We start from the raw sequence: 25,984 nt of genomic DNA, 5'->3' as shown, positions 1-25,984 counted from the left end.
AAATAGAAGAATGGATAAAGAAAATGTAGCATATAAATACAATGGAATATTATTCAGCTATAAAAAGAAGGAAATCTTGCCATTTGTGACAACAAAAATGGACCCTGAGGGCATTATGCTAAATGAAATAAGTCAGACAGGAAAATAAATACCATATGCTCTCCCTTATATGTGGTATCTAAAAAACCAACAGGACTCATGGATACAGAAAACAGGTAATTGTCAGAAGTAGGTAGTAGAGGGTGGGCAAGATGGGAGAAGGGGGTCAAAAGGTCCAATTATAAAATAAACAGGTCATGGGGATTTAGTAAACAGCTTGGTGACTGTATTTAATAATACTGCATTCTAGGGGAGGCTGGGTGTCTCAGTGGGTTAAGCCTCTGCCTTCGGCTCAGGTCATGATCTCAGGGTCCTAGGATGGAGCCCCACATCAGGCTCTCTGCTCAGCAGGGAACCTGCTTCCCCCTCCCTGCCTACTTGTGATCTCTCTCTCTCTGTGTCAAATAAATAAATAAATAAATAAATAAAATCTTTTAAAAAATAATACTGCATTCTATATTTGAAATTTGCTAAAGGAGTATGCCTTAGATGTTTTCATCACAAGTAAAAAAAGAAAAAAACAGTGACTATGTGTGGTAACGGATGTTAAATATATTGTGGTGATCATTTCACAATCTATATGAATATCAAATCATTATATTAAACCTCTGAAACTGTTGCATGTCAGTTATATCTCAATTAAAAAAATGTGGTCCAGGGGCGCCTGGGTGGCTCAGTGGGTTAAAGCCTCTGCCTTCGGCTCAGGTCATGATCCCAGGGTCCTGGGATCGAGCCCCGCATCGGGCTCTCTGCTCCGCAGGGAGCCTGCTTCCTCCTCTCTCTCTGCCTGCTTCTCTGCCTAGTTGTGATTTCTCTCTGTCAGATAAATAAAATATTTAAAAAAAAAAATGTGGTCTGGAAATTAACAAACAGTGAAGGTACAGCCACTACAGAAAAGAGTATGTCAGCTTCTTTTTTTTTTTTTAAAGATTTTATTTATTTATTTGACAGAGAGAGAGATCACAAGTAGGCAGAGAGGCAGGCAGAGAGAGAGGAGAAGCAGGCTCCCTGCAGAGCAGAGAGCCCGGAGTATGTCAGCTTCTTAAACAATTAAACATAGAATTACATATGCTCCAGCAGTTTCACTTCTTGGGTATATACCAGAAGAATTGAAAGCAGAGAGTTAAACAGATATTTGTACACTCGTGTACATAGCAACATTTCCTATAGCTGAAAGACAGAAGCAATCCAAGTGTCCATAGACAGATGAATAAATAAAATGTGGTAGAAACATAATGAAATATTATTTATCCTTAAAAAGGAAGGAAAGTGTCATGTGCTACAATATAGATGAACTCCGAAGATACTATGTTAAGTGAAGTAAACCAGCCACCAAAGGATAAATACTGTATAATTCCACGTAGATGAGGGACCTAGAAGAGTCTAACTCAGAGGCAGAGAGTAGAATGCTGGTGAGCAGGGAGTGGGGAGAAGTGGAAATGGGAGTTGTTTAATGAGTATAGAGTTTCAGTTGGGGAAGATAAAAATGTTCTGGAGATGGATGGTGGTGATGATTACACAATAGAGTGAATGTATTTAATACTACTGAACTGTGCACTTAAAGATGCCAGAAATAATAAATATTACATGTATCTCACCGCAATAAAAAGAATACAGAGTGACAGTAGTTTAGCAAATCCTGGTTCTCAGATCTCCTCCAAGAACACACTGCCGTATAGTTCCTAAGGCAGGTATTCTATCAGGGGTTTGATCCTTCTAAGAGGGACTTCCTTAACGTTCTCCAAGTGAACAGTGTCACGGTCCTAAGTGGTCCTAAGAGAAACACAGGGAGAAAAATCAACAAAATCTATAGTTGATTCAAACTAGAGACCAAGTTGGCCTGGTTACTCTGCTGACGACAGTAACTAACACATACGATTCAACTCAGATTCCTCAGATGTGTGCATTATGGGGCACAAATTCAACTTAATGCAGTGAAGTTCTGCATAATGACTAAATTCTAGAATCTATAGTGGAATTTTCCAAAGTATGTTCTATGGGATATTCTTAGCTTTTACATGAGAAAGAGAATTCTGTTATCAGGTACATTTTGGAAATTCTGGCTTAAACCAGGGTAAACAGCTTCTTTACTGCAAAATTCTAAGAGCCTTTAATATGCGAGCGTGTGACACGGATCTCCAAGGAAAGAGGCCTGGAGGATCCTTACACAAGTGTCTGCCAAACCACATGATGCTTTTTCATGATCATATGAGGGACTGACGTTCTATAAACACACTTTGGAAAACTTCCATTTAGAGAAAAGTAATAAAATAGAAGATGAATATAGACTAGACCAAGGATTGGCAGACTGTGGTTGTCGGGGCTAATCCACCCAGCTGGGTATTTTTTTCACAGAGCTAAGATTGGTTTGTATGTGTTCAAATTATTACATTTTAAATAGTTATGTAAGTCCTTGCATAACATTCTAGTTTTGACTCTTGGCTCCCAAAGCCTTAAATATTTACTATCTGACTCTTTAAGAAAAGTTTGCTAACTCCTGTCCTGGGCAATGAAAACATCTGAAGACTGTTCACTCTTTTTACTCTCCATACAAACAATACTACTTCTGATGTGCTATTAGAAGTGCCTACTATGTGCTAGGCATACGTTGTTTCCATTAATCTTCACAATGGCCTGAGAAAGGCATTGTTGTTCCCATTTTACAGATGAGGATGCTAAGAACCAGAGAGGTCAAGTGCAGATCAGAGCCAGAACTCAAACCCGGGTCTGTTTAACCCCAGAGGCCACGATTGTTCCTTTATTGGTGTTTTACAAAACGGGGTCCACCCATCCCAGAAGGTGCTTAAAACAAGTCACTGGAGCATAGCTGTTTTCAGAACTCTTCTTTTCTACCTGTGTCTCCCGTGTCTCTTTTTCCTATGTGTCTCCTTTACTAACCACACAAAACACATCCCTTCTGACATTTCTGGTCACCAAACGTATGGGTTCTTTCCCCATACCAAGCAATTCTCTGCAACACCAGCTGGGTGTCCTACAACACAAGTTGATTTTAACACTATCTATCCGGAGGTACTATCAGATACCGCGGGCTAAGGATTCAGTCCCACAAGTCTATCCCCCATCCCTTCAGAGGCTAACTGCAAGTATTAAGTCACCAGCTTATCCAAAACTTCTGTCTGATTTGGCTACAAATCAGAGGCTTCCACGACCCCCTCCTCAGGTTCAAACCATTTGCTCAAGAGGCTCATGGAACTCAGGGAAGCACTTACATTGAACAGTTTACTGTAGGATATGATGAGGGCTACAGAGGAGCAGCCAGAGGAAGAGAGACAGAGGGCGAGGTCTGAGCGGGTCCCGAGGGCAGGAGCTCCTGTCCTCTCGGAGTTGGCGTGCATCCCCCACTGGGTGTGAGTGTGTTTGCCAATTTAGAAGCTCTCCGATTGGGATTTTTATGGACGCTTCCTCACGTAGGCACGAACGGTTATGGACTCCATTTTGAGCCCCTCTCCGTCTCAAGAGAATGAGGGTGGGCTGGAAATGCCCAGCTTTTGATCGGGGCTTGGTCTTTCTGGTGACCAGCCCCCCTCCAGGAGCCATCCAGGAGCTCCCCAGAAGCACCTTATTGGAGCAAGAGCTACTCCTGCCACATAGGAAATTACAGAGGTTTCAGGAGACTTGTGTCAGGAACTGGGGTCAAAGACTAGATATTAGAACAAAGGATGCTCCTGGAGCGCTTGTCACTCAGGAAATTCTGGACAAGGGTTTCATGAGCTCTGTGCTGGGAACTGGGGGCAGAAACTGATATAAATCCCTTATCTCACAGTAGTGAAAAATTACCTTTTTAAATTATGTATTTTTTAGCTTATCTTTCACTTTTAATTACAGTATATATTTTATTATCATATATAAAGACTACTATAATAAATTAGTTAAAATTAGCCTAATCAGTAGCCAATAGGCAGTTTTTAAGGAGCCCAACATAGAACTTGCCTTTCTCCACACCGGAAGTTAGACCTGAGAGAGACAGAAGGACCTGGGAATTGAAAAACACACTGTCAGCTTTCTTCTTGAGAGAGCGTGGGAGAATCTGGCTTAGGTGAGGTATGCAGCAGTCATGGGTTTCCTTAGCCTGCATCCCAGAATTTGATGTTCTCCCTGAAAAGCAGAGGACTCACTCCTTTTGTGGGGGCTCCTTTTACCACTAAGCCTGCTGCTGACTGGGGCCAGGTGGAAGAGGTGATCCCTGAGGATATCTGACCCCAAACAGGAGAGAAGGAGGCATGTGCTATGCTCTACGGTCTCTTGCTTCCCTCGATATCAGTCATCGGGGGAATTGCCTCTTCTCACCTAGGGAGAGAGAAGGCTGGCGTGTTATTCTCGTGGGGCCTCCTTCAAGTGGAAAGGAGCACCAAGCATGGAGGGTAGGAATTTACTACCTAAAAACAGAGTACATGATATATTCATTTAGTAATACGTATGCTTATATACCATATATATGCTACATTTTTTTATTGACCAAACTCACTGAAAACTGTTTGATGATGATTATTGCAAACTATACTCTATGAGTGTGGCCAGGTTCCATGCAGTTGAAAGGAAGCCAGAGAACATAGTTAATGGTAGGATCTGAGTCTGAATTGGAGGAGAACCTAGGCTTTATTAACTTGCACTGGAATGTTCTGAACACTGCTATTAATTTACAGATCTCTAAAGGAGAACTTGTTTATAAGGCAGAAAACAAATTGCATTCCTTCAGGCTATTTTCTGAAGTTTCCTACGTGGGGCAATTTCACTGTGGAGAAACCCATTCAGATTGCTTCAGGTTGGACCAATAGCCAGTAGGTAACCTTGACGTTCATGAGCAGCTCTCCATTCAAGAAAGTATTTTGTACTGACAATGCTGTGAAGGTTAGCCTTGAAGACTGGGTTGCAGTGAGGGACAGAGTCGCAGCTGGCGTCAGGGTAAGGGATCAGCTAAGGATGGTGGCTCAGACACAATTCAAAGGAGAGTTGAATCGTAGACTTTGACATTTTCCAGAGTTTATGACATGAAACACTGTTCCTGCTAGATGATCTGTGAATGGTTTCACCATCAAGTCTGTTTGAGGAACCCACTATACAAAGCCCCCTCTCAGGTGTTCACACTGCATGTTATTATGTGAAGCTTTGAGATATCCGGTGTGTCCACAGACCACTTACTTCAGAATATCTGTGAACATATGTTCTGGAAGACACGTGTTGAAAAATGCTGAATGGGGGGAAATTATGAATTTGGAAGCTGTGATGGTCTATTAAGGTCACAGGCTTTGGAGTTAGATATCCAAGTTCATCCTCTTACTAGCTGTGACTATAGATAAACTTAATCTCTTAGACTATTAATTTCCATCCATAAAACAGGCATAATAATTCCTACCTGGAACTATAGCAGAGGTTGAAAAGAGAATATCTATTAAGTACCCAGCCAATAGCTTGGACTCAACAGAACTTAGACCTTTTGCCTTAATTATAGAGTTAGGTGTTTGGAAGGGGAAGCATTTTTTGAATAAGATTTTGAATCCAGGAGCTAATTGTATCAGGATGAGATATAGACTTTGCGAGACATTTGCGAGGGGACATAGTATGGGATAAATGAGTCAGCTTTAGGACCAGACACTATGTGCTGGCTCTGTGACACGTTGGTGTGGTACTTTCTCCTTTCTGAAATGTACATAGTATCTTCATATATAAAATGCAGATATCTACCTAGAGCATTCTGAGGATGAAATAGAAGTGTCTGTAACTTGGAACACAGTAAATGCTCCGAAAAATAATGGTGACACGGCTAGTATTAGTACATGAAGCACCATTTTTAAAAGACTTTGCGGGGGGGTGGGGTGGAGAACATAAGCCGGGGGACGGGGGCTAAAGGCAGAGGGAGAGGGAGAAACCAAGTCCCTGTTGAGCAGGGAGCCCAATGCAGGGCTTGATCCCAGGACCCTGGGATCACGACCTGAGCCGAAGGCAGAACACATAACCAACTGAGCCACTCAGGCATCATATGAAGCACCATTTTGAACACTTAGACTACCCCAGGCAATGTGCTGAGTCTGGCCATTTCTCGAAATTGGAGTACGCAGACCACTTCCTCACAATGCAGTTTTAAAGGATACAGATTTTTGCTGATTCTGACTCTCCAGGGTTGCAGCCCGGGAGTGTGGACTCTGACGAGCTCCCTGCTAAGTCGTATGGTCACTAAGATTTGAGCGCCATTGACTGGGAGGCACAGGTTGCAAGATGGTGAGGAACAGCTGGGCCAGATGGATACTAACTAGAGAAGCGATGGACATTAAACACCCTGGGTTTGGAGAAGAGTGGCTCCACAACCTGAGTCCTGGACACACAGATTTACCATGACCCCTTACAGGGTCATGGTAAGCAGAGTGGGAGGGAATGTGAGTGACAGCTGGATTGTGTTTGGCCTGGCATTTCTGAAGCAGTATAAAGCGAAAGGCGAACATGTCAGTTCCAACTGAGATCTGAAGGCAATGGGTAAGCAGCCCCTGAGAGTAAGTCAGGTTTGATTCCTGACCATGGTCCAGTCCCCATCCCATCCCATCCGGTGAGGGGAGGGGTCAGGTGCCCCTGCATGCCTGCCTCACAAATCCCATGCCATGACCAGTTGCGATCTTATGAACCACCACAGTTAGTTTGGAAGATTTGGGAGAAAAGGCTCCCAAGGGATGGTGGGGCTGAAGAGCGTCATGATTTTTCCTTCTTAGGGGACCAGAGATTAATACAGGAATGATCATTATTCTTGAACAAGGTTGGTCAGCTTTTTGCATTCTTTGAAAGGGAGGGTGAATATTGAATGTAAATTTTCCCTATATTTTCTGTCCAGAGCCTCTGCTGGTTCTATTCTCTCCCTAGGCAGGTGGGTGGCACTGTCATTTCGTTTAATGATTCACCTGAGGCCAAGGAGGCTCTACATTGGAGGTTGGTGTGGCCTTGCCTCTGCCCTTGGGAAGGTAATAACACATCAGGCAATGCCCTCTAGCTCCCCGGAGCAGATGGCATGAGCAGTCCCGGCAGCCCAGCCACGGTTGCCCCCCTCCCCCCCACCACATGCTCTAGCCCAGCAGTAGGGAACACCGGTGAGAGGTTCAAGACACCTTCAATGTGTGAAGTTTTCCACCTTCAGGCACAGAGCTGAGACTATGTGGGAGACACCCCGTGATCTAAGGACGCTTTCCCGTAGCTTCTGGACACTGCAATTCAAAGAATCAAGATGCACGAGGACCCAGAGAAGTCACCCCTACTCACCCTGGCTTCTGTTCTTTGATCCCTTCTTTGATCCCCGAACTCGAACTCGAGCCCAAAACGCCAGGGCACAAAGCTATGCGCCTCTTCTTTAGCCAAATGAAATCCACGGACACGGCCTCTTCACAATGAAGCTTGAAACCAGTCAAGCATTTTTATTTAAAAAAAAAAAGAAAAAGAAAAAGTCTAACGGTATATAGTCTATACATGCTACAGCTAATCGTTTGCCACCCCTCCCCCCTCACATTATAGATCCTCATATATTTTTGTGTGTTAACAGGAAACAAAAATCACCACCAGAATTTGCCAGTTTGCCAAGAGGGTATGAGGAGGGCCGTGATATTCGGGGGATCTCCAGCGTCACTCTATGAGCAGGCGTGAGGAGGTGGGCCTGTCAGAGCCCCACTGTTATTCCTGGAGGGACACACGAAGTGGCCTAGTGACTTGGTGGTGCTTGGAAGCAGGAAACGCAGGGATAGCTAAGGTGACCATAGTTTATCATCTCCCCTGTACAAATGAAAGGGGCACTATTAACAGTTACAGGGGCACAGAGGCATAGACAGGCACAGACGGGGGGAAAAAAATCTATGGACACCTAGTTGTGTCAGAATTGCTTATTGCTATAACAAGCCTGGTGGTTGGGGGGGGAGTACCTCCGTCTGTATGTTGACAGAAGGCCTGAAAGTGAAGGCTACTGGTTGTGGCACTGGGTTTGGCCTCCTTGAGGACAAGAGAAGTTGAATCAATTGTCCTGATTGGTGCTGAGAAGCCTACTTTGGAGTAGACGACAGACAGGAAGGAAAGAGGGAATGCCGACACATGATGACGGTAGCACCAGAAACCAGACATTACCCTAAGGAGTTGCATGTTTGAGTCTGTGGGAAGGGTCCTCAGCAGGTGGTCCATGAGCAGGTGAAGACTGTGGAGCCTCTGGGTTTTAACTCTGGGTCTGTCACAGGCTGTGGTCCATCTGTCAGAACCTCAGCCAAGTTAGGAGCAATTCCTCCAGCTAACAGAGGGCATCCTAAACCCTCAGGTGTCCATGTGAGCCAAGTTCCCACTCCTCCGGGCCAGAGTTTGACACTAGGTCATCTTTGGTCTATCGTACGGTATGGCTGGTTTGCAGCAAAAGCTCTGACAGACGGGCCTGGACAACAAAGGGCGAGTGACAAGACTGCCATGCGTGGTTCAGGCTGTTATGTAGCCACTGCCAGTCCAAAGAGAAAGGCAAGACCTCCCAGGGAGCAGCCTGACCCAACCCTGACAGACATGGGCATGATAAAGGGATAGGAGCCATGCCACAAATGTTCCTGTTCTTGATGATGTCGAGTTACCAGATGATGTCGAGGGCAGGAGCAACTTCTTTATCCCACTCAGTGCTTTGTTCTTGACACAGTCCATGCCTCAGCCTCAGGACCTTCCAAAACCTGGGGAGATTCGGCCCCTGCCCTTTCACGTGGCAAGTTGGTTTTCCTACCCTCCACCTGGTACTGAGATCCCCAGTGGGCTCAGACATGTTTTAAGGCCAAGAACTTTGCCTAAGAAATTGGTGACATGGGGAGGCCCTGTGGTGAGGCTCAAAGTGATCACTGGGAACTTGCTAAGGGCTCTAGCAATTCCTCAGTGAGGTAGGGCATTAAAAGTGGTTCAAGTAGGAGCCCAGCTCCTCCATCTCAGCCTGGGACAATGATGTAAACCCACCAAAGGGCAGAGATTTTGAGTGAAACATTTTGCGAAGGTCTATTTTGCCAAGTGGTGGATCCTAAAACTCAGATTTTCCAAAGATTTCTTGGCACTATAAGCTGTGGTTTTCACAGGCTCACCTTTTGGGCTGGCATTTGGCCTGTGACCTACTGCCATGGGATTGTGGGGTGAAGGGAGGAGAAACCTCAGTCATGGGGGGGTCACCTGCTTCCGTGGAAATGCCATGCACATTTTGCTGCCATTGGCAGAAGAAAAAGCACGGGCACTGGAGAGAAGGCACCCCTGGGTTCAAGTCTCAGCAGAGTCATGATTTGGATGAGACTGGGCACGTGACTTCACCCTGTGAACCTCAACTTTCTCCCCACAGCTCAGGGCTGATCCTAGGCACCTCAGAGGGTTGTCATCAGGGTTAAGTTAGAGGAGGGAGTTGAAACACCAGGGACCTGCCTGGAGCTTGACTTGGGAGTTCTAACTGTGGCCTGGGACATTCTCTGTGGGCATAACCTCAGGGGAGTTTTGTATCACCTCCATCAGGCTGCTGATAAGATGGCGGCCTCAGGGCTGGGTCCCGTGATGCTAAGTCATCAGGCCAGGACAGCCAGGGAGAGCCACCGGCCACCAGACACCCGTCCCCCTTCTGGTCGCTCATGCAAGTGCCCACCATGTGGCACACAGAGCCCGAGAGAGAGGAGTCCTCAGGCCATGGATGTGTCCTGAGCAAAGAACGGTGAACAGAAAGGAATGTGGCTTCAGTACCTTCAGTTCACGTCAGGATAACAATAACAGTAACAATAACAATAATAAAAAGGCAAGTTCTTTCATTTGTAGGAACACTTCTGCCCACAGAAAGGTGGAACTAGTCTATTCCCACTCAGCTGACCTTCAGGAGGAGGGAATGAGGCCAAAGACAAACGCTTTGTGTGGAAGCAGCAAACAAAAACCTCAGCTCACAGAGCCAGGCAGGGAGCCACACGGGTCCTGGTCTGCCTGGAGCCGAGCACGTGGTAGGTGCTCACAAAATACTTGAAAAGGTCACAGAAAGCAGAGAGTGAATGGGGGGAGGGAGGCTGAGTTCTGTCTTTTGAAATGTAGTCAAATTCTGCGTAACAGTTTCATAAAAGCTGTTTAAGCCAAAGTGGGTCAAAAAACTCTGGAAAACATGCTATGGGCTTCCTTCCAAATGCGGGGACCTCAAAGATGTGGGTGGCCCTCTCCCAGCCTCCCTTCTTCCCCCAAAAGCCACCGTCCCCCACGGTTCTGGGCTCAGGGCCAAGGGGCAAGTGGGCACTGCTGAGGTACCGCAGGGCCCTGCCCCCCAGGTCCTCAGGGTGGGGTTCACAGATTGACTGAAGGAAGGAATAAAGATGCTCCCGTGAATCAGAGAACTCTCCTTCTCCTGTAGAAGCCTCCAGAGTCCGTGTGGCCGTGGGGGGTAGGAAGAGCAGAAGAGGGCTGTGTGCACTGAAATCTTTGGCACTGCAGGCGGACAGTGGGTGTCCATGGGAAAGCTGGGAAAGATGCCCAAAGCATCATAGCAGATGGACACTGAATTGGAGATCTCTGAGCTGGGTCCTCTTCTGCAGGGCAGGGTGGGATGAAGAAGGGTTCTGCCCTCTCACCCGCCAGGCAGCCTGGTCCATGGGCAAGAACTCTGGGCTGGGAGCCGGAAACCCTGGGTCCTGATTCTAAGTCTGCAATGTCACTGTGCCTCTGTGTGCCTCAGTGAACCGTGTCTGTCCAAATGGAAGCGAGAGGACAGACACGGAGAGTGCACGCACAAAAAGGAAACAGAGAAAAGTACTCTAGGAATGCCAGAGAGCAGGAAGCAGCAAGTCTTTGAGCCATCAGGGCCCCTGGAGGCTGGCACAGGAGACCACCTCAGCTCCACAAGTTTTATCCTCCAGAGAGGGCACCTGCACACCAGTAGGAAACAAGGTCCTGCGGCAACCGCCAGAGCTCTGGGCAAACTCCCTCCCTCCCCCACACCCACCGTGGAGGAGAAGCTGTGGAGGGTGCCGGGCAGCCTTCGGTGTGAGCTGCAGTGGGTCAGAGGGGTGGTGGGTGTGGGAGCAGACACTAATGCCCCCTCACCCACACCACAAGCAAGCCATTTGGCCACCTGCTCTTGGCACTTAGCGTGTTCCCTTTCCCTGCCCGGTCAGCCTGCTACTGGGGGAAGGGCACGGGCATGGAAGTCAGGCCAGTTCAAGTCCTCTTTCCTCTTTTTCCTAACTAATGTGCCCTTGGGCACAGAGTCCGAGGTTCTCTGTCCATCACAGGTGCAATATCCCAAGAGAGGATTGATGTGAGGATTAAAACAGTAAGGTCAAGTGCCAAGGACAGAGTCTGGCACCTCCTAGCTACCTAGCGAAGGGGTGCTCCCAAGGGGCGTGGATTGTGAACGGCTCCTTTCAAAGCAACTTCGAGATTCTTGCTCTATGGAGACAAATGTGAAATGGCCCAAGGTGGGGTGGAGATTTCTACTTAAAAAGCCTTGTGCAGGACGGTGAAGCATGCTGGGGCTGGAAGCACCCCTTTGGGTCTGTTAGGGTCCCAGACGATGGGAGGCGGAATGTCTCAGTGGACCTTCAGGCCCACTCCTGGGGCAGCTGCATCTGGCGAACCTGAGAGGCTCATGGGTCCAGAGCCTCGAGGAGGACATCTCTCTGGGACTGGGAATGGAGCCAACTTCCAGGGCAGTAATTCTTTCTGGTATCAACCATTTTGCAAACAGAGTAAAGTCCCTGGACTTTTAGAAACATGGAGAAGTTGGAGCCAGCCATCATAGACTGGGTGGGGTACCAGCGATGAGACTGTTTTTGCAGTTTCCAGACAATGGGTTCTGGTCTTGGAGGCCTTAGAGAGTCACGGTCCCACTGCTAGGTGGCCTACAGAGGGTGGCAATGCCACTGGCCTTAAGGCAGGGATGCTGACTTGGAGAGGAAGCAGGGGGTGTGGCCTCTGAGCCTCCAGGCCATGCTGCAGTGAGGGGGACTGCTGTCCATCCAAGGGAGGGAAGAAACCACAGTGCTCCAGAGTCTTCCTTCCTTTGAAGCTGCATGAAGGATGATAAATTAAGAGGCATATTAAATATGCGGGTAAAGCCAGCAGAGATGCACGGGACTGCCAGGCGGGGAAGGAGGTGGCTACGGCTTCTTTTTGAGATAGTTGGAAGGAATCCACCCTTCCCAGGAAGGGGCCCCGCTCAGGACTTGGCAGAACCACCAGCCACTGCTGTTCTTTTCCCGGACCTCGAACACCGTCCCCTCCTGGAAGCTGCTGGTATCCCCGTCTCCTTCAAAGTTGGCCACCGCCACATACAAAGAGTCCTTCGGGCTATCAGCATTGGGAAAAGGGATTGCAGCTAGTTTCTCTCTGTTTTCTCCAATCTTGCCCACCATCCGTGGTCCCGGACCACCTCTGCCTCGCAGGTCATCTTGGCCGCCTGAGGAGTTAGAAAGAAAAGGTTTGGCTTTGGGAGGGACCAGCAGGGGCCGGCCTGGGGCAGGAGCTGCCTTGCCTTCACTGGCTTCCCGTTGTGGCCCTCTGACCTCTGGGAGGGGCCTGGAGGCTGAAGAGGTTTTCTTTGGGGGTGGTGGTCTCCGGGGCAGGACCACAGGTCTCTGCGGGGGAGCCTCTTGGACAGGGGCGGGCACACTCTTCGGCACGGGATCTGCGGTCTTGGCTGGCCTTGGAGGGGCTCTGCAGGACATCTCCTTTGGGCTGAGCCCATCCTGTCTGCCCGTCCGGTCCTGGGCGTGGCCAGGCCCATCACCTGGGAGGAAACTCCGGCTGAAGGCCACATCTTGGCCCCCGGCAGCCTGGGGACTGCTCTCTCCATCCAGTGAGGGCTTCTCTTGGGATTTGGCGGGCCTCAGCTTGCTCCTGAGGTTGCAGATATCCACTTGGTCTTCACCCTGAGGTGGCTCTGTCCTCGGGGAAGGAGCTGGCTTGGGCCTAACCTGAGGTTTGGACTTCAAGAAGGGATTCTGGGGAATAACTTCTGGCTTCTCCTCTGGTGGGTCAGCTTTGGACTTGGAGATGGGTCGGAGGTTGGGCTTCTTCACCTCCTTGGCCAAGACCTTGTGGCCACACTCTAGCCCCATCTCATTTTTCAGCTGGAACAACTTGCTTTTGTCAGGTTTGGGCTCTGGTCTTCTGCTGTCCCGGGCCGGGGGCGTGTGTTTGGCTGGAATCATTGGCAAAATCATGCCTGGAGGTTTGGGCGAGGAGCCCCTGAGCTGCTCCATCCTCTGCCGCTCCCTCTCCTGCAGCTCCCCTTCTGACTTGATGATGGATTCCTTCCGGGGAGGGAGGCTGGGCTTCTCCTCCAGGTCGGGGCTTGAGATCTCTTCATAGCCGGCGCAGGAGGACATGTCGGAAGACGCCTTCCTCAGGGCCTCCTTGCCGCCCTTCCAGTCTTTGGACCATGGCATCCCAGAGTCCACAGCAGTGTGTGGTGCATCGGGCAAGGGCCGGGAGGGGCCGATGGCCTCACTGCCTGTGTTGTTCTCCATGGCTGCTGCATCCCCTGGATGGAGCTGGGTCATCTCGTTGGGCAACGGAGCCAGAAAGTTGGGTCTTGAGGCATTGCTGGTCTTCTTATACTTGTCAATGAAGGTTGCCGGGGCCCATCCTTCCTTATCTTCAATCTGAATGTACCACCAGCCACTCAAGTTCTTCTCGATCACCTGGAGGGGAGGAAAGAGGAGAACACTTAGTAGCCAAAGCCTCAGGGCCAGTGGACCAGAATACTCGGGGAGAACTGACAATCTAGAATCCTCCTAGAATCTAGAAGTGGGGATTTTTCACTCAGCAGATCCCCAGACAATGGCTGGGGTGGACCATCTCTGAAGACCTTCCCGTGTATTGGAAACAGCTTACGTGGGAGTAGGTTCCTGTCTAATTTTGGATATCCCCCAAAGCAGTCCTGGAGACACAGACTTGGGTACAGGTAATTAATTTGAGAGGTGATTTCACTCTCATGTGGGGTGAAATGGGAAAAGAGAGTGAATTCTACGCTTATTGTTCTGAGCCATGGGGACTTTATCGACCAGGGACCCTTTAAAACCAAGCAGACTCATCCCAACTGAGGCACTGGGCCATTTACCTACCGATTCCTAGTCCCTGCCCCTCCACCCCAGGGCATTAACCCCCCCAGCCTTTCTGGGCAGGTGCCTTCAGGCAGGTGGAGGAGATGGAAGGTTGTTGGATGCAGGGACCTGTAGGTCAGCTCGGGTGGGTCGGGATGCAGGGCAGGCCAGCAGCAGTGTCTGCTGTGTTTCTAAAGAAGTACAAGGCAAAATCCACTTAGCCAAAGCTAGCCTTGATCATGGCTCTTTTGGTTGAGAACCAGACGACGCATTTGGCTGGTGTTCAGAGGCCATGCGGTATGAAAAATGCATGCTTTAAAAAAACAACTTACTTATTTGAGAGAGAGAGAGAGAGATAGCAAGAGAGAGCAGGAGCAGGGAGGAGAGGGAGAAGCAGACTCCCAGCTGAGCAGTGAGCCCGATGTGGGGTTCGATTCCAGGACCCTGGGATCATGAACTGAGCCAAAGGCAGACCCTTAACCAACTGAGCCACACAGGTGCCCCAAAATGCATATCCTTGAACATGGGAATCACACTCAGCTCGTTTAGATAGACAGGAACCCCTGCTGATGAAGGCAAAAGAAATTTTCATCTTCTCTCCTTCTCCCTCTGGGATATACACCCATTGAGTGAACAGTGGGCAGAATCACCCACAAAATTTAAGGTCTCATGTTTCCTGTCTCCTCTTTCTGCCGTACTGTCTGGCTGTGTTAACTGAAAGGTGTATCTGCTGTGTGTTATGGGCTGAACTGTGTCCTCTTCAAATTTCCTATGTTGAAGCCCTAACTTCTATCTTAGAATGTGACAGGATGTGGAGACAGAACCTTTTAAGAGGTAATTAAATCAAAATGAGGTCATATGGGTGGGCCCTTAGCTAACACGACTGATGTGCTTGTAAGAGATCAGGAACCAGAAAACACACAGAACCAGGGACGACCACATGTAAACACAGCAAGAAGGCAGCTGCCTCTAAGCCAAGGAGAGAGGTTTCTTGAGAAACTGAACCTGCTGCCACTCTGATCTTGGACTTCCAGCCTCCGAAACTGTGAGGAAATAAATCTGTTGTTTAAACCACCCAGCCTGTGACATTTTGTGATGGCAGCTGGAGCAAACTAATATGCTATGATTCCCTGGCAGGCCCTCTGCGTAGGAGATCTTGATGAATGCTTGCCGCCACCGTATGAGATGGGGATTATCGTTCCATTTTACAGATGCAGAACTGAGCCTCAGGACAACCGAGGAACTGGCAGAGGGTCATGAGGAAAGTTAACAGCGGAGGTGGGAGTCAAAGGCAGGTTGGTGGGTTCCAGAGTCTGAGCCTTTACCACTACTCAACAGTGCCCGGGCAAGGGGACCTGCCTGGAGAGGAGCTGTGCTTGAGGTGGGCAAGGGCTGGGGGCGAAGGGGGCCATGGGTGGGGTCCAGCCACCACCTGCCTCTGCCCAGCCCAGCTGGAGAGGAATGGAAGCAGCAGACCCGGTGTAGGAGACAAAGTCTGGGTTCTAGTTTAGCTCCATCTTTTGTTGCCTGCAGGGCCTTGTGCAAGCCATGGGGCTGAGATTCCACAGCCCGGGATGGGGAGGCTGGCAAAAACAGTAACACACAGTTGCGGGATTTTCATGATGACCACATAAGCTAATGCAGATAATAGCTCTTGATAAATGCTGCAAGGTAAATGTTCCCTATTATTATATCACAGGGCAGATCACAGACAAGGCAGGTTGCGTGTGACAGGTGTATACATAATGTGTCCCACTGGTTTCCCAGAAGGGGTGCTGATAAAGGCCAGCCCTTTACGTGACGGTGACCAGTGTCTCACCAACACTCGGTAGCTCCAGTAACAAAGTGATTCTGGGCATACAAGTTACTGTCGGCACAGCCGCAAATTCAACAACGCTGTGTAAGTGAGAAAACGAAAATAGGACAATAATCACAGTGAAATATATGAAAGGGGATTTGCTGAGCTTACACTCTATGCAAATACTATGGCAGAAGCTCGAAACATTTGTGTTCTTGATCACAATTTCTGGGAGTTTTCGTTTACTAGAGAGAAGCCAAGAACTGTTATGAATAAGAGCAAATGCCAAATCACAAAAATGGAGGGGAAAGCAAAGAGCCTGGGCTTTAAAACCAGAGACTTGGGTTCAAATTCTAGCTCTACCGCTTACCAGCTGTAGAACCCTGGGCAATGGACCTAACTTCTCTTTGTCTCAGGTACATCTGTAAAATGGGCTAAATATATCAGAGAAGTCTTGGGGCTTCTATGAAGACCAGTTATCAAGCATGTATAGTCCCTGGCACAGAATATCATCATTATCATCAACATATGTCTGAAACATACAAAGACCAGGCAAGGAGGACCTAAGCTGTTCCTAGTAGCTCCACTGCTAGACCACGGCGAATCCATTAATGAACTCCGAAGGCCAAGATGAGATTGAAATGAACCAGGAATCAAAAGTGGGAAAGAGGAAAATAGCAGCAAGTACAGAATGGCTCATGAGAAAATAATACCTGGTAAAGCCAAAAACCGTAGTGGTAACTACCTCCCCTTTGGGTCCCTTGAGCTGCCACTGGCAGAGCCATAGGCTGACGTCATGGAACAATCAGCAGAGAAGTTTCAAGGTTTGGTTAAAAGAATGTTGGGTATGTGAGCTTTTTCATTGGATCAGCTTTAGCGAAGAGAGACAGGACAGAGCTAGAAATAAAAAAGGGGACTGGTTCTCATTGAAGCAGGGAGGGGGACAGGAGGGGAGGCTCAGAAAGCCCCAGGCACCCCCTGAACTCCCTGTGGCATGCAGACTCAGTCCATAGCTTCAGGGCATTGTCTATGACATCCCGGGCTGCTCTTGGCTGATTTCAGAACATTCTGAGGCAGGGAGTGGTGGTGCCTATCAGCAAATATTCAGATTGCCAGCATGCATGGAACAATGGTGTGTGTTTGTACAAAATGCTGGAAACTCATTGTCTTAAAGGACAGGGTGGTTTTATCGTGTTTTTCAGTGCTCTGAGGGGGTGGAAAAAAACCCCAAACCTTCATACTACGCAAGCTGGATTTCTGGTTTCAGTGAGAGAGATGGAGTGAACAGTGGCTTTCCCTTTATGCAACACATCCAGGGAAATAAATGAATACAAAGCCAAGCTCAGAAGGAGGAGGTAGGGTGGGGGGAAGTTAGTGGACCAGGAACTGTGAGGACTCACAGAGGGACAGAAGCAGCAGAGGGAGGCTGTGGCCCATGACTGTTGCAGGGGTGCCTGCTACAGAAGGTGGAGGAAGGCTGAGGTCCCCCAGACTTTAAGGTGGTGGAACCCGGGGATAGGTGCAGGACCAAGTGACAGGGAATTAACTGACATATGGCGGCAGAAGCAGCCAGTTGTGGGTGCTCTCATGTCCCTTACCCCATTCTTATAGGACAGGCAGAATAAAGAAGGTGATTTGCTCCCAAGTACATGCAGTGAATGTGGGATTATGGATCAGGGACATCCAACCCCATTCAGTGGCTGGCTCAGAAGTCCCCCCACCTGGCCCTGAGACCCAGGGCAGGTGTCCAGCACTTTCCATACATGCCATGGCTGGGTTGTCTGACTGCTGCTTCACCTTGCGCAGCCCAAGGCGAGTACTAACACCATGAGAAGAACCGAAAGGAACACCAACACCACGGCAAAGGACAGAGAGCTGAGGAAAGAGATAATGGACTCTAATAATAGGAGCTTAAATTCAATGTATTTAGTACAAAAGGTACAGAAGGGCATCGCGTTCCTAAAAGAACAGCTTATGCTGAAACAAGAACAGGCAACCGGAAGAGGAATCAGTAAGAACTCTCAGAAGTAGAAATTACAATTGCGGAGTTAAAAATCGGCAACAGACTGAACTGTTAAATGAGCTAGAAGGTGAAACGGAATGCTCTAGGAATGCAACATAAAGGCACGAAGATGGAAAATGTGAAAGGAAAGTTAAGAGATGTGGAGTGCAGGGCCAGAAGGTCGCATAGCTGCATAATAATAACCGGCCTGGGAGGAAAGAATAGAGAGAATGAAGGGATGCAGTGTTTACAGGGTAAACGTGGGGAATTATCTGGGAAGATCTTCTGAGGCCAGGATGTAAAGGCTCACCACATGCCAAGCAGGTTAAAAAAAAAAGTCACACCGAGACACACTTTAGTGAAATTGCAGCATATTAAAGATAATGAGGAACTCTTGAGAGAATCGGAGAAATGACAGGTACTGGGCAAGAGAACAAGGATGAGGTAGGTAGCAGCTTTTCAGAAGTGGCACTAGATGTGAGGGGAGAACAGAGTGCTGTTCCAAGCGCTGAGGGAAGAGGACTTTCATTTTGGAAGACAAAACCCACAAAGTCACTGAAGTAGGAGGGGAAAACCACACTCACTTCTCATGATGTCAAGAAAGCATGTATGGGGGCACCTGGGTGGCTCGGTTGGTTAAGCATCTGCCTTCGGCTTGGGTCATGATCCCAGGGTTCTGGGATTGAGCTCCACATTGGGCTCCCTGCTCAGTGGGGGGGGTCTGCTTCTCCCTCTCCCTCTGCCCTTCCCCTCTATTTGTGCTTTCTCCCCTTCTATTTGTGTTATTTCTCAAATAAATAAAATCTTAAAAAAAAAAAAAAAAAAAGGAAAGCATATACAGAAGTCAAGGACAGCCTTCAGGTAAAGACTGAGACATATGGCCCCATACAGAAGCCATACAGGGCAGGGAAGGGAAACCAATGTCAATTACGGGAGGCTTTGCAGAGGAAGCAGGGATTTGAAGAATGAGTTGGATTTTGAGATGCCAAGTTCAGTTCAAAAACTGACCTTGATTGCCTTCTATGAGAAGGCAGGTGGAGTGCTAGGAGCTGGGTTACAGCTAGGTCATTCCTGGCAGGGAGAGTAAGAGAGCTGGGGAAGGGCCAGCTTGACCAGTAAGGATCGCAGAAAAGCAATGGGAACAGGCTTTGGAGGAAGCTCTCGGGAGATGAAAAGACGTTAAGGAGAAGGCACATGCTTCATGTGAGAATTGGATGTATGAGTTTTACAACAGCAAAATGGGGGACCTGGGCGCAAAATGATCTTGTAGCACAAGCAAGATGCCTTGTGAGTTCTCTCTGTAGATTTGACGTTGGAAAGGTCAGAATGGAAGGAAAAAAAAAAGGGCAGGACAAACAGATAACAGGCCTTTTAGAACTTTGTGGGTATTTCTGCTCTCTCCTCAGTCTGCCTACATAGATTGGGATTTGCATTTTATAGAAATTAGTTTGAGAGCCTTTAGCTCAAGCTCTTTAAACATCCCTACAGACAGCCCTCCTTCAATGGGTTGAAAGACAGCTGGCTTGAGGACAAGCTTCTGGAGAGGTCTGGGAGGAATCAATGGTGGTGAGGCCCAGGATCTATCTTTAGGAAGCTACCTTCTGCTGAGCCGACTGCACAGGTCCCCCAGGACACGAGGGGGAAAGATAGAGAAAGGCAGGAGGTGTTGGTCCTGTGCAGATCTGGTAGAGAGTGATTAAACACCCTCAGGGCACACCACACTCACACACTCACACACTGACACAACAGTCACCCATTTACTCCTTATTTCCTTCAGTCATCCCAACATTTATTCCTACAGCAACGGTTTGCTGAACGCCTACTGTGGACAAGCCCTGATGCTAGGGCTACGGGTAAGAATGAAGAGGACACTCCCTGGCCTTCTGAATGTTAAACAGGAGGCTAGTGGGGAGACAGATTTTCATCAGTTCAACAATATTCCTTCCAAACACTGTGCTAGCTGTAAAGATACAGGAGTAAAAACCAGAAATGATCTCTACCCTCCTGAAGCTCCCAAATGTCCGGCAGATAAGTAACAATAGGAATGTGAACATTCCTGGTTCCAAATCTGGAGACAGACATGGGTTCACACCTTGGCTCTGCCATGTTTTAGCTGGGTGATTTCGGACAGCACCTTTCTTCCCGAGCCAAATCTTCCTCATCCGAAAAATGGGGATTGTCAACGGTCCTGCCTCGCATGAGTAAAAGATTGAGAGAGAGGCTGTGTGTGAAGTGCTGAGTTCACCGTTCCTTACAGGCTCTCCAGGAAACACGGGAGACAGCCTCAAGGCTCTAACTTTGTGAGGAAAGAAAAGAACTGGAAGGGCAGGAAGGATTTATGTCGGCCTTTGTGCAAGAACAGAGCAGACGCGCAAAGGAGTGGGAAGAAAAGGAGAGAAAGAAGCACGAAGGGAAGTAGGTGGTGATAAAAACAGAATACGAGGCAGTCACAAAAGATCACATAGTGTAGGATTCCACTTATACGAAATGTCCCAAACACGCACAGTACTATAGAGACAGAAAGCAGATTAGTGGTTGCCTAGGGCTGGGGGCAGGGGGACTGGGAGGGACTGAGGGGAAACAGGGAGTGACTGTAAATGTGTACAGGGTTTCTTTTTTGGGCGATGAAAATGTTCTAACACCGAATGTGGTGATGGTTGCACAACTCTGTAAATGTACCAGAAACCACTGGATTGTATAAATCAGTGAACTGCATGGGTGTGAATTATACCTCAGTAAAGCCTTCATAAGGGAGGGAGGGAAGGAAAGTACGGAGGGAGGGAGGGAGAGAGGAAGGAAGGAAGGAAGGAAGGAAGGAAAGAAAGAGGAAGAAAGAAAAATAAATAAATAAATAAAGGGAAAGGAAAGAAAAAAGAGAAGAGCAGAGAACAGAAGGAGGGAGGAGGCAAAGAAGGAAGGAAGGAAGGAAAGAAAGGAAGCAAGAAAGAAAAAGCAAGAGAAAAGAAAGAAGGGAGGGGAGAGGAGAGAAAAGGAGAGAAGAGGAAGGAGGAAGAAGTCAGAAGAGAGAAATGAGAGAAGCAGGGGTAGTACCATGGCTCGAGAATCACAAGTAGGCAAAGGGACACAAGGTCTACTCACCTCGACCTTCAGACCTGCCTGGAAGCTGATGCCATCAGGGATGGTCGTCTGGAATTCGGCAATGGTGTAATACTCTTCCTCCACTTGGGGTGGAATGGGAGGCTTGGGCAGGTTGAGACCACGAGGCTGGCACAGTTAAACACAGTGCTAAGTCCAGGGTAAATCTGTTACCACTGGCTGAAGGGGGACGGTGCTAAGGGACTGCGGCACATGAACACCCTCGAGGGGTGCTGCTGGACCCATTTGGATTCTAAGGGACAAAACACAGAGGATTGCTCGGATCCTTATCTCCTGGATGGGTCACTGGCCCGTCAGCTTCAGAGTGAGGAGAAACATGGGACATTTACCTACAGTCATGACAATCTGGGGCAGGCCAAGCGAGGGTTGTGAAAAGAACACAGCTTTGCAGGTCAGACCCATCTGGGCTGGAAATACTGTTTACGTGTGCTGTGCACATTTGGGCAAATCCCTTCCCTTCTGGAGCCTCATTTTCATCTCCTGTAAAATGGAGATCTACTTGGTGGGTCCCTGTAAGCGTTCAGTAAGTCCAGGTCGTGAAGCACCCAGCACATTGCAGGGTGCCCAGCGGGCGTGCAATAAATGGTCGAAGCTTCATTTTTCAATGGTTAGAAAGGTCCCCGAAGAATTACAAACAGAGTTTGGCAGTAAATGACCAGCATGGCACTACTCACAATATTTGTGCCTCACCCCAGCTTTGGTTTCAAGTCACCTTCTTTGAGAAGACTGATCGAAGATAAAGCAAAGTGGGCTCAAAAAGCAGAGAGCACGTCCTGAGACTTAACTGTCCCAAAGCCAGGGGTAACTCGTGTCCCTCCCCTGCTCCCCTCTGGGACCCAAGCCTTTCCCCCATTGCTGGGACCGGCACGTCTATGGCCTGCTTCATGAGGCAGCCATGTGGAGGGGAAAGAGAGCATCTCTGGAAAGGGCAAGGTGGACATGAGGGTCCCGTTTCAGGTCGGGGGCTGGCTTCCTGGCAGCAACAGTCCACTTACTATGGTCATATCCCGGCGGGGAGGCGGTCTCTGCCTCATCTTGGGTGATCCTACAAAGAGACGAGATTTTATTGCACACACGTGCAGAATGCTACAGCTGTGACTCCTGAGGGGGACACCAGGAGAGATCCGTTCTGTCTTGCAGAGGACCAGGCATCACGCTCCGGGCAGGTATTACTGAGCCACTGAGACCCTTCTTGTGGGAAGGACCAGCCTGACCAGGAAGGGGCGGCTCAGACTCGGCTCAGGACCCACAGGACTGCCCATGTGCTGGAGCGATGTGATGCTTTCCAAAGAGGCAGAAAAGCGTAGGCTTCAGTGTAACACGGGGGTTGGCTTGCCACCAGTCATTCGACTGTGACCCACAGACCCCATTTGTAGAAGGGCGATGATGCTGGCCTCCTAGGGTCCGTGGTGGAGGTGAGAGTTAACAGGAGCTCGGCACCCAGAGGGCGTGCAATACCAAAATATTAAACAAATCTGAACTGATGACATCGAGGTCTCTGGAACCGGGCTGCCCTCACTCTGGGTCTCTGGGTCAAGAGGGTAACTGCAGTGGTCCAGGATCCCGGCTCAAGGCAGAGCATGGGTCACCCTACGGGCTGGCTCAGCATGGGTCCACACAGACGGCTAGTTCGGCAGTTGGGATGTGGAGAGGACTACTAATCTCTTAAATGCCTATCTCCTCTTGTCTTCTGTTCGAATTCAATAGCAACGGTTCTAGATGAACACTCCGCTGCCTACAAAAAGCCTTTCTCAGATTCCCTTGCAGTTGGTATTGCTAGGTGATGACTCAGTTCTGGCCAGTGGGACATGGCAGAGAGCCAAGTGTGTAGCTTCTGGGTCAAGTCCTCTACTTCTCCCTGCCTTCTTCATTGGCTGGATGAGTGGGGTGCCATCTTGGACCAGAAAGATGAGGGCAACACAAAGACAGACACCATGTGACAGGACTCCTGCCTCATGGAGCTGCCGGGGCGGCTCTGCACAGAGAGCGGGACCACTTCGTGAGAAAGACACAAACATCTAAATTATTTGAGCCTCTGTTATTGGGGGTTTGTGTGTGTGCGTGTGTGGGGGGCAGGGGGTGGGGAATGTCTTTGCCTGAGCATCTGAACCTATATCCTCATGAAGACTTGGGTTTCAGATTCTCATTCATTCTAGTGTTAATGGGAATCCTCCTGGGCTCTTGTCCATGACAGAACCACAGAGAGCAGGGGCTGGCCAAAACCAACCCCCCCACCCCCATGGCATGTCAATGTTTTTCTTCTGAGAAATCAGCCGAGCAGAGAATTGAGAAATTCTTGAGTTTCAAGAATTCACTGACTTCTAGAAGTTTGCTGAGCCACCAGAAATAGCTGGAGAAGCCTAGCCAGGGGGAGGGCAGGGGACTTTCCCAGTAGTCAGATTCCTCCTGGCCCCTGTGACCAGGCCAGGGCCACGTGCCTGAGGCTAGAGTCCTGTGCTGGTCGCAGACAAAAACAAGGAGCCCACCTCTTAGGTGTGTCAGGAACATTAAAGAGAAATGTCAACATGGGAGGTGCTAGAAAGGAAGATGGGTAAAGAACTGTGGTTAGCGTGAACTCAACACAAGGTCAACAACTTCTGGCTCCGAAGTGTGGCCATGCAGAGAGGGCACACGTGCTGGAGTCAGGTGGGCTTGGGTTCAAGTCTCGGCCCCAGGGTTGACTAGCTGGGTGGCCCTGGATAAACCACCTTATGTCTCTGGGGCTAAGGACACTAATTTTAAGATTCCCGGCACACAGTAGGGCTTGAGGAACAGTAGCTCCTGCGATCACCACGAGATGGTGGAAAACCAAGGTCTAGAATTTCTACCTAAGATGTCTGTGCGTGTTTTCCTGTCTACAGGGTGTGGGGCAGCAGGGCTGTTGTGAGGATGAGGCACACCATGTGAGGAGCACGGAGCCTGGCACACAGTAGCCACACAGCTCCCCAGAGCTTGGCGGGGGGCAGTCACTCACTCTGTTTGATGTCACCATCAGGCACCGGGCGGCCTTCAAGCCGGCCGTCCCGTTGGTTGTTGAGCAGCTCCCTGTCCCGGCCCATTGAACTCTGCTGCCGGGAAACTCCATCCAGGTCCAGAACGCCGGTGTGGGCGGATGAACCAGGGCCCAGCTTTGGGGGTAAGGGCTCCCCACTGTTCTTCTTCAGGTAGGAGGCTGGGGCCCAGCCCTCTTTGCCCTGGTACCTGGGAAGAGGAAGGATGCTGGCCAGGCTGCTTGGCCAGACCTAGGGGAAGAAGCTGGGCTCCAAGTCCCAGATGGCATGAATGATGGGTCAGAGGCTGGCACACCTCTTGCTGCCCTCAGCTTGGCATTCAAGGCCTTTCCAACCCAGCCTCTGCCGGCCTCCTTAGCTTCATCCCTCACAGCAACCTCCATGTCCTTCCCACCCACAAAGGCTTGTAGTCTCCCAAATACACTACCATCTTTTGCTCCCCCAGCCTCCGCTCTTGGAAACCCTGTGTTTGGAAAGTACCTTCCCTCTCTCCTCCTGCTCTTCTACTTAATTAATGTCATTTCCTTTCTCAAGCCTTTCTTGAGCCTCACAGAGAACGAAGCCCTCCTTCCACGGTGCCCCACTGTCTCCCAAACACACCCCCCCAGCACCTGAGACACACGGCCACACTTGGCTACGGCTGTTCTGTGTCCCCAGTGACCGACCACACACACACACACACGCGCGCTTTGGGCAGAGATGGCACTGGAGGGATCACTGTACGGAGAAGCCTCGGGGCCAGTGAACTGAAGGAAAAAATGAAAGGACGAGTGGACAAAGTGCCCATGGGCCTGGCAAAGGCCAGCAGCCATAAATCACTACGCTCACTGTCCAGTTACTGTCACTGCAGTGATGACGACGACGACCATGATAACTGGCACTTAGCGGGCACCTCCTGCATGCCAGTCTGTTCTAACCACTTTGTAGCTGGGACATATTTCATCCATCCAACCCTGGGAGGCGGCAGAAATGGATGTAGACCTAGTCTGTGCTCCTAACCTCTGCATGTCGCTGCCTCTTCCCAGCAGCCCCAGCTTCCGACACAAAGGCTGGCGCGGGCAGGGCGGGCTCCGGTCACACTGGTTAACGTGTAGGTTAAATGTGTTCCCTTCACAGGGGAGCGAAGCCAGTCAGGGGCTGGTGCCAGGGCCTGCTCAGAATCAGCTGGCGGTCCCTGAACTACACAGTGACTGAGACCCTGACACAGGGCTCACTGAATTCCAGAAGGGATTCAGTGAGTGAGATGCTCACTTAATTCACTGCACGACAGAGCTCAGTGTAACAGCATGACCAGAGGTGTCCATCTGGACCAGAGGAACGCTGGGGCCCACTCACACCAGCTTGAGACGGTCAACCGCGTCCATCTCTCCCAAACCTCCAGTTACTGATGCTGCATGGGTGCTCTGAAGTCACCCGATGGGAGCAGTTACACTATAGAAATTGGCAAACACGCAACTCAGGGGCATCATTCCCTTGGTGTTAACTAGTTACAAGCAACCCACTGGTCGGGCCCACAAAACAGGTGCCCACGCCTTTGGGGACAGTTTAGAATACCTAAATGACGAGAGAGGACATATGGCAAGGCCAAATCTCTTGTCAGATATCACTTTAAGAACTAAATGGCACTGTGTTTCGATAATAAAAAGGTCCTTGATAACTGGAAGCCAATTTCTAGGAAAGAAATCTGCAGAACTTGGTGTCTTTCAGTCTTAAAATACCCTCTGAGAGGGAATAAATCTTGTCCTTGCTGGAAATCGTCGTGCTACGTTCCTTGCAGGCCCTTGGTATGAGACAGCTGACCACCTGCGGTCACAAAGCTATAAGCAGAGCTAACACATGGAGAAGGGCTCTGGGGGAGAAAGATACTAGTTTAAATCCCAGCTCTGTCCCTTTCCAGCTTCAG

At 49.3% G+C, this 25,984-nt stretch overlaps 1 protein-coding gene across 1 annotated transcript in view; it reads right to left on the bottom strand.

Moving 5' to 3' along the window:
• Positions 1-7,550: 7,550 nt before the first annotated feature.
• The window catches only part of SH3PXD2B (SH3 and PX domains 2B), a 99,695-nt gene continuing 81,261 nt past the window's right edge, over positions 7,551-25,984 (bottom strand). The window contains exons 10-13 of the mRNA XM_045999922.1: positions 24,045-24,271; positions 22,066-22,115; positions 21,053-21,178; positions 7,551-13,751 (exon numbers count right to left, since the gene is read on the bottom strand). Coding sequence (XP_045855878.1) covers positions 12,207-13,751; positions 21,053-21,178; positions 22,066-22,115; positions 24,045-24,271 — 1,948 coding nt within the window. The 3' untranslated portion in view covers positions 7,551-12,206. The remainder of the gene's footprint in view (positions 13,752-21,052; positions 21,179-22,065; positions 22,116-24,044; positions 24,272-25,984) is intronic.

This window comes from Meles meles, chromosome 3 (genome assembly GCF_922984935.1).
Source record: "Meles meles chromosome 3, mMelMel3.1 paternal haplotype, whole genome shotgun sequence".
Lineage (NCBI taxonomy): Eukaryota > Metazoa > Chordata > Mammalia > Carnivora > Mustelidae > Meles > Meles meles.
Note: the sequence above shows the minus strand (reverse complement) of the source record. Positions and strands in the feature narration are given on the sequence as shown.